Raw genomic sequence first — 15,996 nt, 5'->3', positions numbered from 1 at the left:
GCTGTTTTTAAACAGTTGAGTGTCAGTTCAAGACGGGTGGTAAGTGCTAGGATCAGCAAGACTAGTTGTAAGTAGTGCTACGAGAGATGTTCTCTAAAGAGCTGGGTCTTCAGGAGTTTTTTGAAAATGGAGAGGGATGACCCTGCCGTTGTAGGAACTGGCAGTGTGTTCCACCAATGAGGAACAACAGATGAGAAAAGTTTGGATTGGCCTGAGCGTATCTGTTGCAATATCTGTGTGCATTCCTACATTAGGTCTATTTCTTTGATAGTCAACATAATTTGCTACCACATAACAAATATCAAATAACAATACAAACGTTTCATACAAACTTTCCTGCATACTTCTTAAATGTGCTGCAGTCAGATGGGTGTCCTAAAGACATAACTAGATCTTGAGTCTCTATTACCAGTGTTGAATGAGCAGTTTTTGCAGTGATCACTACTGGACATTCCACATTGCTAGACATCACTTGAGTGAGGATAGACTTATCACTTCACAAATAACCATCACTATCTGCAATAGCTACAGCACAGGGACATTAATCAGTTCATAGCTGAGGATTTGTCCTAAGTTCACTTCCCATTCAGCATCATATGCAGTAATGATGCACTAGAGAATGTTTCTTTTTGTTGCACTATAAAGGATATCTTGTCTAAATCTTTTGCAAATAATGCAATCTCCATAGCACTCTTCAGCAAACAACAAACATGCACACTCTTCCATTTTTTGCATGGCTTTTAACTAGGCAAGCACAGTCGCCTTTACAGTAAAAAAAAAAAAAATACAGTGTAAATCCTCTGTAAAGACTGACAACTGTTCATAATAGTTAGTGACAAAGTAATTTCTACAGAAAAATGAGCAGTCACCTACTATTCTACCAATTTATTATCAAGGAATCTATTTTGCTTCTAAACGTCATACTGAATTTTAGCTATTATTTCTATTTATATTTTAATTTTAGCTTATTTTCATTTGCTACTTGAGGTTCATTGGGGTAATTCCTGTCCTGTCCTACAACATACTGTATCTGATACATAAAGAGTATATTAATGCCTTATTTTTGCAATTCCTATGATATCCGATGGCAAAACCAAAAAGTATGTGAATTATGCTAATTATGCTAATTAGCAAGCTTAAAACTCAAATTGAGCTTGGTAAACAAAATATTTGAATTCAGCACCCTCAAACTGTGTGAAATAGCCCCTTCACCGACTTTTCCTCAAATTTGCCAACAGGACTTTTTCTGAACGTTTGTTAGCTATCTGCTCTCCCTCTATTTCATGGGTTTAAGAATCTACTAGATTTTGACACTTGCATTATCTTTACTGTTGCAAATCTCAACACCAAACATCAGAAGCAAAACTAAATTTAAACTAAAAATTAGCTCTAAGCTCATTACTAGAGTGGCATTTGGGATGACAGGATATTGTCATTGTGGTGGCCCTGATCATAGGGTGTCCTGCACACACAATGTCCCAGATTACAGGTTTACTTACAGTGCTGATGTGACCACTGGAACCAGCCTCTGAAGAACTTCATCTGGACTGAGGAGTTCAGTCTGATCAATCTCTGGTGTCTTTATGTACTTCTGCAGGTCAAACTCATCCAGCTGCTCCTCTGGAATCTTAAATGTAAATCTCCTAGTCTCCCACTCTCCTGGTATGAGTGTGTCTACAAACAGAGTTCCTGAGCTCCTGTCAATCTTCTCCACTACAGAATGGTGATTCAGTTCATTCAGACAGTAGAACAGGTTGATCCTTCTGCCTGAATTACTTTGATCGCTGATCTTCTGTTTGATATACTGGACAGTTTGCTCTGAGCTCTGTGGTTGACGTATTGTCTGTGGCAGTAGGTGCATTAATAGATTCTGATTGGACTCCAGTGACAGGCCCAAAAGGAAGCGGAGGAAAAGGTCCAGGTGTCCGTTCTTACTCTGTAAGGCCAGGTCCACTGCAGTCTTGTGTAGGTCCTGCAGTGTTGCAGCTCTGAATAGGGCAGAGAGCTGAGAGGTTTGCTGTTGGTCAGTCATGCTTCTCTCTATATTTCTGAAACAGAGGAACACATATAAAGCTGCAAGAAACTCTTGGATGCTCAGATGCACAAAGCTGAACATCTTGCCCTGGTACAGCCCAGACTCCTCTCTGAAGATCTGAGTACACACTCCTGAGTACACTGATGCTTCTGTGACATCAATGGCACATTCTCTCAGGTCTTCCTCATAGAAGATCAGATTGCCTTCCTCCAGCTGTTGGAAAGCCAGTTTCCCCAGTTTGAAAATTATCTCTTCATCTGTCTCTTTTCTCTCTGTGTACTTGGTATTTTTTATGCTTGTCTGAATGATCAGGAAGTGAGTGTACATTTGAGTGAGAGTTCTTGGCATTTCTGATTCACATGTTCTCTCTACCACAGTGGCTGAAATCCAGCAGAAGACCGGAATATGGCACATGATGTAGAGGCTCCTGGATGACTTCAGGTGTGTGATGGTTCTGTTAGCGAGGTTCTCATCACTGACTCTCTTCCTGAAGTACTCCTCTTTCTGTGGGTCATTGAATCCCCTTATTTCTGTCACCTGGTCCACACACTCAGGAGGGATCTGACTGGCTGCTGCTGGCCGGGTGGTGATCCAGAGGAGAGCAGAGGGAAGCAGATTCTTCTTGATGAGGTTTGTCAGCAGCACGTCCACTGAGGCTGGCTCTGTCACATCACAACAACTCAGCTTTGAATGGAAATCTAGAGGAAGTCGACACTCATCCAGACCATCAAAGATGAACATGATTCTGTGCTTTGAGCTGGTGAAGATTTTTGAATCTCTAATTTCTGGGAAAAAAGTGTTGAATAAGCTCCACCAGACTGAGTTTCTTGTTCTTCATCAGGTTCAGCTCTCGGAAAGGAAGAGGAAATATGAAGTGGACATCCTGATTGTTTTTTCCTTCAGTCCAGTCCAGGATGAACTTCTGCACAGAGACTGTTTTCCCAATGCCCGCCACTCCCTTTGTTAGCACTGTTCTGAAGGGTTTGTGTTGTCTGTGATCAGATTTATCAGACGCTTCATCACATTCATCAGATGTATCATCAGACTCATCAGATTGTTCATCGTCCAATAAGGGTTTAAAGATGTTACTGCATTCGATTGGTCTGCCTCGTGCTGCTTCTCTCCAGGATGCTCTCTCTATCTGTCTGACCTCATGTTCATTATTGACCCCTCCTCCTCCCTCTGTGATGTGGAGATCTGTGTTGATCTCTTGGAGGAGTCTGGATTCTCCCCTGATTAGGTATTCCCTCAACCAGATGCTGAAACGTGCTCTTCAATGTAGATCGGAATTTCTCATAGACCTCTGCCTCCTCTGGTGTCCATCTGGATCAATGACAGAATCACACAAAGTATCATCACAATATTCCTACATTAGCCCTGCTAGATTCAGAATGCATATGAATTAATTTAAAACGATTAAAGTAATGTAATGTGAAAAGGCTCATACTGTAATGTAATGTGAACATGCAGGGAGTTTGTACACTAACACACACTGGCATACATGGAGAGATGGTTTGCAGGGGGCTGGCAGACAGTAGAGATTATTTGACTCATATGCTCATTATTAAGACATACGGGTTCCTTTACATGCAACACATAAACAGAATAAATGTCATTGGTTACAGTAACATTGAATGCACTGACTGTTCAGAAGACCCATTCTTAGGCATGAACCGATACCATTACATTTGTGTACTTGCTGATAACGAGTACCGATATTGATATTTCTACCACAAAATAACTACCATAAAATTGCGATGAATTGGAACATGTTTCATGGTTGTTACAATAAGCCTAAAGTAAATATAAATAATAATGAATATCAAATAAAATATAAACTAGCAGGATATTTCAAAAGAAAAATAAATAAACAATTTTGTCTAAAAGCCTCCACACTGGCACTGTCTCCACATCTTAATTAAACAAATTATTAACTAGACTATTTTATTATCGCAAATCATCCAACAAATTATTAACTAGACTATTATATTATCGCAAATCATCCAACAAATTATTAATCGCAAATCATCCAACAAATTATTAACTAGACTATTTTGCACTCTCTCACAAAAAACATAATCACCCATCACCCTAGACTGTAGAGACTGTAAAGGTGGTGTGGCTGCTCTTAGTGTGTGGGTCGAGTGAGAGCAAGTATGTGAGAGAGTACTAGTGCTACTGCCGCAGAGTGCGTTTACTGATTGCTGCCAAAGCAGTCAGTGAAGGAGACTTATGCATTGTTTACGCTATTGGCCACTTAAAAAAAACAGTGATTTCTCGCACAATATGTCTTGCATCTGCCTGTTGCTCATGACCTACAGTTGAAGTGAATTGGGTGCTGACTTCGGTCTTGGAGCATATAATGATCCGACTAACGTTACGGTCTGGAGTTGAGGCAGGAAAGGGTGACATATTTCTCAGTAAAATTGACAAAATGTAAGCTAACAAAACATTATGCAAATTAGATGTATCATACTGAAACGGAAACTCCACAGAGTTTGTTTTGTAGGCGACTTATCCCCGGACAGGCTACATGAAGCACAGTGGCAGTTTCTTAAGAGCAGCAGCTAAGCTACTATGATTTAGGGGCAACGGTGTAATGAGGTGGTATCGGTTGGGTGGTATTGGTGATTATTTATGAGTACGAGTATATGGGCCCAGGATTGGCCCGATCCCCAATGCCAGTATCGGTATCAGTATCGGACCATACCTGGTTCTAGTGGGCTTCTGAAATCAACATAATTAAATCTGACCAAGCAAAGGTGTTTTGTAGAGGGTTTTGGGGACTGCCTGACAGAATGCCCTGATCCATGATCTCACCTGTGTTCTACAGAGTCCCTCTGCATCTTGTCAGTCCTCTTGGACGCTGTGCCTGACGCCCCCTGCTGGACACTGTTAACACAACATGACACTAAAAGGTGAGTGTCCTCACATCTCCCTCAGAAAGACCACACTGATCAATACATATACACATACACACACTGCAGTATACACACACATATGATGGCTGTAGCAACTTGAAAGGCCTAAGAAAGGCCATTTGTGCATGGTGCACTATTTCAAATGAACACTGGAAATAACATTATGCAATTTATAACTAAATAAGAAAATCATGCATATCATAAAAAACAGATGTAAAATACACACCTTCACTTCCTGTCTTCTAGTCTCATCCAAACTTCCACTCCAACACTAGTGTCTTAGAGCTGGGCGATATATCAGTATTACGATTACGACATATATTTTTGAAATATATGACAGTTAGACCGAGAATTTTCGTTGTGAAATGTAATTTTTGGCACATACTGTAGCTAATTTACATACACTTATGGGGTGGGTGCTTGCGTTGTTTTAGCGATATAGAAAATCTAAAGTCGTCAGGGAGAAGACCTACACGCTTGTTTTATTAAAAGGATATTGTAACAAACCACAATGTTTTGTCTCATAATCGTTTTCTGTAGTTTTATTGACAACAAACTCAGACACATGAACACATAATGCCGGGCCAGACCTGGCCCTTATGCCCCAGTACTAAACCTCTGCTTTAGGCTGTATCTAGAACACACACCAGCCAAACCAGTTCTGAACACTCTAACTAACTGTAGAACATCTACACACGCGCGCGCTGCACAGCACTATGGGAGTTTACGGTACTGAACCAGCTAGGCTCAGTTCATACAAGGATACAAGGATACAAGGAAGTTTATTGTCACATGCATATAGTTACTGGAAGTAAGAAATGCCGTGAAATTATATCTGGTGTCAGCCTATTTGTGCATTATTAATGGGGGTAAAAGTGCAGTAGAAGAGGGGTTTAGTAGATTAAGTTTAGAAAAGCTAGGTAATCAAGGACATGGGTAGATGGAGGAGAAATCAAAAATAATAAATAAAAAGTGTGCAAAATAGTGTATGTGGGGAGGGGCAGTGTGCAATATGTTGGAGAAAGTCAGATATGTGTGTGTGTGTGTTTGTGTGTTGGAGAAGCTGATGAAATAAGAAAATAAATAAAAGGTCTGTAGCATAGGGAGAGGGATGTAAAAGTGCTAAAAGTCTTGTAGGTGTGTGTGTGTGTGTGTGCTATATGTATGGTGATGACAGTGATGCTGAGGTGAATGAGTGCAAAGTCAGTATAGTGTGAGTTCAGAGTTGGGAAATGTTTGAGAGTGCTGAGGAGTGAATGTGTGCAAAGTCAGTAAAAGTAAAAGTGTGAGTTCAGAGTTGGGAAATGTTTGAGAGTGCTGAGGAGTGAATGTGTGCAAAGTCAGTATAGTGTGAGTTCAGAGTTTGGATGGCCTGGGGATAAAAAACTTCTCCTGAGTCTCTCAGTTCTGGCTTTGTGACTACATAGGCGTCTTCTTGATTTCAGCGGTAGGAATAATCCATTGTTAGGATGAGAAGAGTCCTTCAGAATCTTTTGGGCTCTTAGGAGTACTCTTCTGGAATAGATATCTTGTAGAGCAGGGAGTTGAGTTCTTATAGTACGCTTCAGCTGAGCCACTACTCTCTGCAGAGTACTACAATCTCTAACTGTGGAGTTCCCATACCAGGTGATGATGCTACCAGTTAGAACACTCTCAACCGCTGAAGTGTAGAAGGCCTTCATGATGGATGTAGAAACTTTGAATTTCCTTAGCTGACGGAGGAAGAAGAGTCGTTGTCTGGACTTCTTCAGAACATATTGAGTGTTAACAGTCCATGTTAAGTCTTCAGTAATGTGGACACCAAGGTATTTAAAACTTGTGACTCTCTCTACAGGTTGCCCGCTGATCATTAATGGGGTGTAACTGTAGTTCTGTTGCTGCCTTCTGTAATCCACTACCATTTCCTTGGTTTTATTGATATTCAGTGTCAAGCTGTTAGATTGACACCACTGTGCCACCTCATCAACCTGATCCAAGTAGAACTGTTCATTGTTGTTACTAATCAGGCCCAAGATCACTGTGTCATCTGCAAACTTGATGATGGAGGTATGACTACTGTTGGCTTTGCAGTCATGTGTGTAGATGTTGTACAGCAGTGGACTCAAAACACAGCCTTGGGGAGCACCAGTGCTGATGGTTAATGAGTCAGATGTCAGACCCCCCACTCTAACCACTTGTGAACGGTTGGTGAGGAAGTCAAATATCCAGTGACACAGGGTGGTGTTCAGTCCTAAGGCCTTCATCTTTGTGACCAAGGTGAGAGGTACTATCGTGTTGAATGCTGAACTAAAGTCAATGAACAGCATCCTCACATAATTCCCATTCCCCTCCTCCAGGTTAAGGTGGTGTGCATGAGGTTTGAGATGGCATCCTCTGTAGACCTGTTGGCTCTGTAAGCAAATTGAGGGGGTCGGAGGGAGGCAGGGAGGGATGAGCAGATAATGTTTTTCACAAGCTTCTCAAAACACTTCATCACTGTTGACGCCAGGGCTACTGGGCGGTAGTCATTCAGACATGATGGACTTTTGTTTTTCGGTACTGGAACAATAACAGACTGCTTGAGGCAAGTAGGAACTGTCTCTTGAGCCAATGATGTGTTAAAGATTTAAGTGAACACAGGAGCTAACTGAGCAGCATGAGGATTTCAAAACCCTGTTAGAAATTCCATCCGGTCCAGTAGCTTTTCTACAATTTACCCTCCTAAAGGCATTGCTCACATCGACCTCAGAGACACAGAAAGGTGCATCCTCATTTGCTTCACATGCTGCAGCTAGTCCAATATAGTCTGTGTTTTTCATGTCAAAGCGAGCATAAAAAGTATTAAGTTCATCAGGGAGGGCTTTACTCACATTCATCATAGGAGAGGACTTTCTTTCAAAGCCAGTGATGGTTCGAGTCCTTTCCACACTGCGTGCTGGATCACCCTCCAAGAAATCAGCTTCAACTCTGTCTCTATAGCCGCTTAGCATCTTTAATAGCTCTAATGAAACTATAAGATGCTGCTTTGTAATCCGTCATATCCCCTGAAATAAGCCCAGCATTATAAGTCATGGTGCGTGTCTTTAATGCCGTTCTCACTTCTCTATCCACCCATGGCTTCTGGTTAGGGAAGCTTCGGATCTTTACAGTTGGGATGATGGAATCAGTTAGCATATTGATGTAACTCAATGATACTTCCGTAAACTCATTGATGTCAGCAGAGTTCGTCTTGATCATCTCCCAGTCAACGTTGCTAAGGGCGTCCTGTAGCCTGGCTTCCGATTGGTCAGTCCAGCGCTTGACCTCCTTCGTCACTGCACTTCGTCATTACAATATGCATGCGGGAACTCGCGAGCAGTTGGGGGCATCATTTTGTTATGATTCCAGAAAAAGGCTGGTGATTACCTGGGCCTACTTTTGAGGCCTTTCGTTTGGGCAGCCTTATTTTTCGTTCACACATATTTTTTTTTATTGTTATATTTTTTTGTAAAATAAATATTTTTGACTTAATGCTCCGCAGTTACTTTCCATTTTTGGCCGTCTCTTATCTTTTGCTCGTGTCCCACAAAACCCCTAGACTGGGACGTGACAGTTATCGATAGCAAGTCACACATGTCTAGGGCATCATACATTTGCTTGTCATCTACAGTGATGGCCAAAAGTATTGGCACCCATGCTAAAGTTGACTGAAAAGAGGAATATAAAATCATCTTTTGGAAATTGATCTTAATGCCTTAAGTGAAAAATGAGGAAATATCTAACCTTTAAGGACAACAATTTTCTTAGTGAATGAATAATGTATCATAAATAAATAAATGTTCTTCCTTAAAATACAGGGGTCATAAGTATTCCCACCCCTATGTTAAATTCCCATAGAGACAGGCAGATTTTTATTTTTAAAGGCCAGTTATTTCATGGATCCAGAATACTGTGCATCCTGATGAAGTTACCTTGGCCTTTGGAATTAAAATAGCCCCACATCATCACATACAGTGGGTCCCAGTTAAAAATTTACACTTCATTCACGATCAAGGTGATTCACGCAGCTGGGTGAAATGTAAGTATAACTGCAGCCGCTTGGGGGCAGCATAGTCTGCTGTGACGTTCCACGGTCGAACCGGACGGCGCATTCGACAGCAAGGGCTGTGATGGCCAAGTTTTCAGTGCGTTTCTCTGTGTTTTTAGCAGCCCCTGCAACATGCTAGTCCACTGTAGCCTAAGCTTTGTACATAATGTTAAACATAGTTTTGGATTCAGTGGCAAGATTTCTTGATTGTACAGTGCCTGTCTCTCAGTAATGTTTTAAAATGAGAGCTTCGTCAGCTGGCAGTACTTTGTCGGTAGTCATGAGAAGTTTGCTTGCTAACAGAACATAAATATGCTGCCCAGAAACCTTGTGAATAGTTCTGATTTTTTTTACTACACTAATGAGGTTGAAATATAGCCTTTGCCTACAGCATCTCCTTAACAGTAATGTTAACAAAATGACAGCATTCATATGACAAAGGAAAACGAATTCGGTCACTCAAGACTGTGCCACAGCAACCAGTGTAGGCTACATTCCTACCCAATAGGCTACTCAAAGCAGATAGCGTTGTCTGACGGTCGAGTGGGTTAATGCACGTATATCCAGAACAGGTCTGCAACTTTCAGGCAGTTCTGAGTTTGAATCTAGGCAGGAGCAGAGCCATATAAAGGCCTAGGCCTATTGTTATCATTTTTTGCAAGGTGTTGCTCCTGGCAATACTTGTTTATAAGACGTTTGGTGATTAATTGATAGCTGTTTTTGGGACACGTTAAACGTTCTTTATAATGAGCGCATACAGGGAGTATACAGGGCTACAATGATTGCAATAAAAAATACTGTTTAGTTTAGCTAGTTTTGTGAACTGTCAGGCTTTGACAATGATTGCAATACAAAAATATGCACGTCTGTTATTAGTTCAATAAGAAGTGTTGCTTGTTAAAACATGTGACTAGTGAAACTCAAATGATTTTAGAAATATTTAGCCAAAGCCAAAAAGTGTTAGAGAGAAGGAGAGGCCGGTGCAGCTCAGATGTCTTCTTAATTTTCTTTATTCTTTAGTAATAGGTGCAGAACATTATTAAACTTTAAAGACAGAATACACACGCAGGCACATAACTAGGCTACTTGTTGTTTTCTTTTACTCGGCTATCTATATATGGTTATCAGCACACAATGTTGGGCTAATTCACTAGTTATGGATATCACAAGTTTAAACAACGAAAACAGAAAGGATGGAGACAGCAAAGCTAGAGGAGTTATTCCAGATGGGCAAGAACAAGGTAGGCAATTGGTGTGCTTGTCAGAACGTTAGATTACAGCTGTTTAAAGCCAGACGTCACGGTACGCTAGAACAAAACTAAAGGTAACTTTAGCTATAGGGCTGTATCAATTTGTCCAAATGAATAGGTCATCGTAGACGTTGTTGTTGTATTATTGCATGTGGATATTGTTATGCTATGTAGGCTACTTTTTTTGCAATGCACGGACCTAAAACCGGGAAACAGACAAATATTGTACACGCGTGAATTTGTTTTTGCGGGGGTGGGGGTGGGTGGGTATAGCCTACGTACCATAGCTCTGATGTGGCCCTCTATGAAAATGAGTTTGACACCCCTGCTCTAAAATATCTGTCCTGGCCTGGTTGCACCGGATTGTGGCCAAACGACAGAAGCGCGGAGAACCCTCCTTTGTCTACCAAAAAGTGTTACTTTGTGCCCTGCGCTCCCCCACTGCTTGTGAAAGAAGGGGTGGGGGAGGGGGGCTTAACGTGAAAAAAGCTTAATGTCCCAAAACGGCAAAGTCATAATGGTAGGCTACAGGAAGTGGGGGGAGGGTATGGGATGACCAGAGCCGTCTTCGCTGTGCTATTCAGAAAGCATCTTCTATTGTCTTTCCAGGCGCACACACTCGTTATAGACTATCGAGTGCCTTAACAGATAGGCTCTGCTCTTGGGTTTGGCCTCACAGCGAACTCAACCCTCTTGTTGCTTGCAGTTTGTTAAATAAAGCGATGCAGATTACATTATTTATTTCTGATTAATTGCGTCTTTTTTGCAACATCTGCTTGTTAGGCTGGGCTACTGTCAATGTCCTGTACAGGTATATGTTCAACAATGGCTGGTGTAGGCCTACAGACTATAATCAATTAGGGACTGTTCGTTATTTATTTAAGGGGCTACCGGAGGAGTTTTGGGAGCGTTAGTCAAAAAAGACGTGACCCTCCCTCGCCAGCAAGACATTTTTCTATGACCCTCCAAAGTGATTGAGAAAAAACGCATGACCCTCCCCAGTCCCAACAATTTAGGCTATTGATGCCTTCTGTCTACTGGGACAATTTGGGAGCTTGCATGCTACGACTCCTTCCTTGAAATGCCTTGAAAAGGCTGTCGTTTGCACAATTTCACAAATAATCACTGGGACCGAAACAAACCTGTCAACTTTTCCCGGGTTTATAGCGTATTTTAACTTTTTCCTCGCTGTCTTAGGAGGAGCTGCAGGGCCGTCGCAAGGGGGTGCGAGGCCCTGTACGAACTTGACAGATGCATGAACTTACGTGCATGAAATCATGCGATAGCTTACTTTACACATAGCCAAGGCTACCGTCGGTGCATTTTAATAGTAGCCTAGTCTAATAAGCTACACCAGCTTGTCTTTAAGAGGGGAAATTGTATAGCCTATAACATTAGCTGAGTCACATATTTGGCCATATGGTGTTTATCATAGGCTACATCAAGAAACCAAATAGTGTAACAAAGGCGAACACAGGGGAAATTAATTGGGCATGAATCATTGTGCTGAACGGTATTTGTCAATGCAGAAACACACACGACATTCAAACTGTTGATAAGATGTGCACTATGGAAATTGGTCTGTAGGCTAACAATGTACTTGTACAGGTAAATGTTCAACAATTGCTGTACAGGCTATAATCAATTAGCTAAATCATTTGTCAAGCTGTTTAAATTCGTGCTACATTCAAACGCAAAAGGTGCTTTGATATCTTTTTCGTTTGAACGTCGGCAAGCAGGCATGCTGCGGTTGCAATGAATGAGCTAATTGGTTTTATCTGCGGATTTATTTTTTCCATTATTTTGAATATGACTCGCTCCAGTCTCAACAGCACTTTCCACACGCATCTAAGTTCTAACACATATCCCCTCTCGCTTTCTCTCTCTCCATCCCTGCACACGGTGCTTTCTTAAAGGAGCTGCACCATCTTACAACAATTGCATCTACATTTTCATATTAGAATGTTTTGTCAAGTGTAAGCTTAAACTACCGTGATCAATTTAAGTTCCCGTGCCCCCGCTGAAAGTCTCATGCGCTTATCATTACACTATCAAATCTATAAGTAACTTTCATACTATAAGTCAGCTTTCTCTGATTGTTCTACTGACTTGGAAAATGCATCATGGAAGCAGTAAGTCAAGTCGTATCAAAATAGTAGTGGCAGAACTCCAAAGTGACACCTTGTGGTTGTCAACTGCAGTTTGTGCCATTTCTGCTGAGAAAATGGGGTGCGTGATTCCTGAAGGAACCCGTCCAAACTTAACTGGGACCCACTGTACCCTTCACCATACCTAGAGATTGGCATGGGTGTTATTTCAGTTAGCCTATTAGCTGGTTTGATTTGCATTGAGCTCAATGAGCATCAAACCAGCTAATAGGCTAACTGAAATAACACCCATGCCAATCTCTAGGTTTGGTGAAGGGTATGTGGGGCTATTTTAATTCCAAAAGCCAGGGTAACTTTATCAGGATGCACAGTATTCTGGATCCATGAAATAACTGGCCTTTAAAAATAAAAATCTGCCTGTCTCTATGGGAATTTATCATAGGGGTGGGAATACTTATGACCCCTGTATTTTAAGGAAGAATATTTATTTATTTATGATACATTATTCATTCACTAAGAAAATTGGTGTCCTTAAAGGTTAGATATTTCCTCATTTTTCATTTAAGGCATTAAGATCAATTTCCAAAAGATGATTTTATATTCCTCTTTTCAGTCAACTTTAGCATGGGTGCCAATACTTTTGGCCATCACTGTAGGCCCTATTAACCCTTACGGAAAAAAAACTGCATTGTGTGACAAGAAATCAGTTTTTTTCTGCAGTAGGCTACTGCAATACTTTTGTGTCCAAAATATTGCATTGTGCAGTACCTGTGTTGTCAGTCAGGCTCGACCTATTGGTCTTGTTATTTGCACAGCTTTATCAGAGCAGCTTTAGCCTATGCCTATTGGTATTGGTAGGCCTATATGTTATTGTTTACACTTTATTGCACAGCTGTGTTAGAGCAGTATGAAATCAGTCTAATTAAAGCTGGTTGTGTTATCATAATTGTCATGTTGAGTGAATATGAAACACTTAGCTCTTTCTGTTTAAAATATAGATATCATATATCGCCAATCAGCCCCAAAATATCGGGCAGTAGCGGAGATTTGGGGGGGGGGCTGCGGCGCGAACAACCCAGGGCCTCGCGGCTTGGGGGGCCCCCCACTGGTAGGATTTTTTTTTTTTTTTTTTAAATACAGTTTATTGACCACATATCCATTCGGAATTGTTTACTACTTAAATGTTCAATAAAAATATATGTAGGCTGGGTTAGGCATAGTTTTTGTCTGTTTAACACAGCCAGAGAGCTGGCTATACTGTGTGAGGGAACTACCGATTTTGATAGGGGAAGAGTTAAGTAAGAAAAAAGCGTTTGTGTTCAGATGAACACGCAGATGAGATTTTAGAAGACAGCAGGGACAGATTCAGAGTCGATGTGTTTTACTACATACTTGGCGTCTTTGTTTCTCAGTTTGAACATCGATTTGCAGATTTCAAGAGAATGGCTGGAAAATTTGCTGCTCTGAACCCGAAACATTTTACTCTGATCGCCTGAAAAAGTTAGAGCTTGCGGACTTTTATTCACAGGATCTATCCAATGCCGTGAAAGTGGTTAATGAATTTGTTACATTTTGTGCAATGTACAGTGAGCTGTGCATGCATTTAAACACCCACAGAATCCTCCCATTTCTCATCATAAACTACATGGATCGGGCTTTTCCTAATCTTGCCATTCTTTATCGTGATTTACTTGACGATTCCAATTAGCAGTCGCGAAGGCAGAGAGAAGTTTTAGCCGACTGAAACTCATCTTGCGCTCCACCATGGGTGAGTCGCCGCTGTCAGACTTAAGCTCCTCTGTATCGAGAGAGACATTGAGGTCAATAAGGATAAAGTTATTGACAGATTTGCAAACATGAAGGAGAGAATGCTGAAACTCAAAATAGATTAAATGTTTTTGCAGTGTGCATGTCCTTTTAGACCTGTAAAGCTATTCTGTTTTTTCCTTTGTTGAGAAATTCTTAAAAGTGGGCCAACTTTTTAACGTTCTTGAGTTCACAATTTTCTGTTAGGCAAGGGCTATGGAATATTGTTTTCATTTACGTTTCTTTTCTTTAAAAAGGATGGGATAGTTGTTGTCCCTTTAACATGCTAAATGAGTTGAAGTTGTTGAGCAAAGTTGTTGTTTGTTTGACCGGAATAGGGAGCTATGATCAAAGGCTTTATTTTTTATTTTTCCTGGAATAAACATATATTAAATATTTTGGTTGGTTGGCTACTGCATATTACATGTGTGAATGGAAAGGTTGGTGAAATTACGCTAGTGCAAGCCAACGCGACAGTGCGGGTTACTGCAACAATCAGTGAGGGGGGGGCCCAAACATCTCCCGCCCCCCCTCACACAATACCCGAGCTCCGCCCCTGATATCGGGATATCAGTTTTGGTCCATATCGCCCAGCCCTAGTGTCTTATAGTCACATCCAAACCTCCACTCCAACACTATAGTGTCTTATAGTCACATCCAAACCTCCACTCCAACACTATAGTGTCTTATAGTCACATCCAAACCTCCACTCCAACACTACCACATCAAAGAGGTAGTGAGTAACTGAGGTTAACTGCTCAACTCTGTAGTTTTTGTCACATACTGGTTTCCATATTAAATATGTTTTGCCCTCCATAAAGACGGACCTGTCAGAGTCAGATGAAGACACGCCCACTTTGGAGTCTCTGCTCCTCTTCTTCTTCCCATCTGGATCAGAGTCCATCACGTCTGGAAACACACACACACACACACACACACACACACACACACACACACACACACACACACACACACACACACACACACACGCACACACACACACACACACACACACACACACGCGCACACACACGCACATAATCAAAGTAAATATACACTTACGAGACATGGATGTCTGGAGCTCCTTTTCCTTCTGAGTGAGTTTGACTTGAGAGGAAGGTCCTGCAGTGTTTCCCATACATTGACTATCTGTGGCGGGGCGCCACAAAATAAAAATCGGCCGCCACAGATGAATATTCTATGTTTAATTTAATTTAATTTAAATTAAATATAAGATCAAATCCTTGCATTGCCATTGAGCTGCGCTTTTACGCGCCGCAGCCTTTCCTTGCCCCTCCCTGCTCTCTCAGAGCCAGCTGCCACTCCTCTGCATGTGCATTTAACAAAATATTCCGCGATTGTTGAAGGATTGTTGTTGCCACATAGAAGCAATGCATAGAAGACGTCTGGCTAAATTGCTATTAAATCCGCTTAGCATCGTGACCATGCTGCTGTCTTTTCACAACATACTGTAGTAGGCCACACTGAAGAGACTAAACTAAGTTAAGTTATGAAATCAAGCAGTATCTCAAAGCTAACGTTAGAATACTGTTTGGATGTCGAATTTAGCATGCTTAGCCTACTTACTGTACAGCTGTTGTCGTTGAAGGGCTCATTTTATTGACTCTGACACTCACGCAAAATCCTGATGTGTTTTCCAAAATTCAAAAGTGCTTGTCCCAAGGAGAAGTACGAACCTTTATTTTAACTATGTAGAAAACATAATGAATTGCATCCACACATCAGCAGCCTTTCAACTGTGTTACAATTGCAAGGGTTCCCTCAAACGTCTTAAAGTGACAGGCACTCAATTAGACCTATACACTACCAA

The 15,996-nt window shown here is 41.3% G+C and overlaps 1 protein-coding gene and 1 long non-coding RNA gene across 4 annotated transcripts in view; both read right to left on the bottom strand.

Annotated features, from left to right (window-relative positions):
* LOC125287749 (NACHT, LRR and PYD domains-containing protein 3-like) overlaps positions 1 to 15,996 on the bottom strand; it is a 100,172-nt gene that overhangs the window by 14,999 nt on the left and 69,177 nt on the right. The window contains exon 1 of one of the 3 annotated variants that reach the window (XM_048233756.1): positions 1,500 to 2,929. The exons of the other annotated variants lie outside the window; for them this stretch is intronic. Within the exon in view, the coding sequence (XP_048089713.1) occupies positions 1,500 to 2,776 (1,277 nt within the window). The 5' untranslated portion in view covers positions 2,777 to 2,929. Of the gene's footprint in view, positions 1 to 1,499; positions 2,930 to 15,996 lie in introns of those variants that run through there. 3 annotated transcript variants of the gene reach the window in all.
* Positions 3,226 to 15,311, bottom strand: LOC125287776. Its single transcript, XR_007192414.1, has 3 exons — positions 15,228 to 15,311; positions 4,856 to 4,927; positions 3,226 to 3,358 (listed from the first exon to the last, which is right to left on the bottom strand). It is a non-coding gene; the product is annotated as an uncharacterized LOC125287776 (long non-coding RNA).

Source organism: Alosa alosa, chromosome 22, assembly GCF_017589495.1.
Source record: "Alosa alosa isolate M-15738 ecotype Scorff River chromosome 22, AALO_Geno_1.1, whole genome shotgun sequence".
Lineage (NCBI taxonomy): Eukaryota > Metazoa > Chordata > Actinopteri > Clupeiformes > Clupeidae > Alosa > Alosa alosa.
The sequence above is the reverse complement of the archived record's forward strand: the minus strand, read 5'-3'. Positions and strand labels throughout refer to the sequence as shown.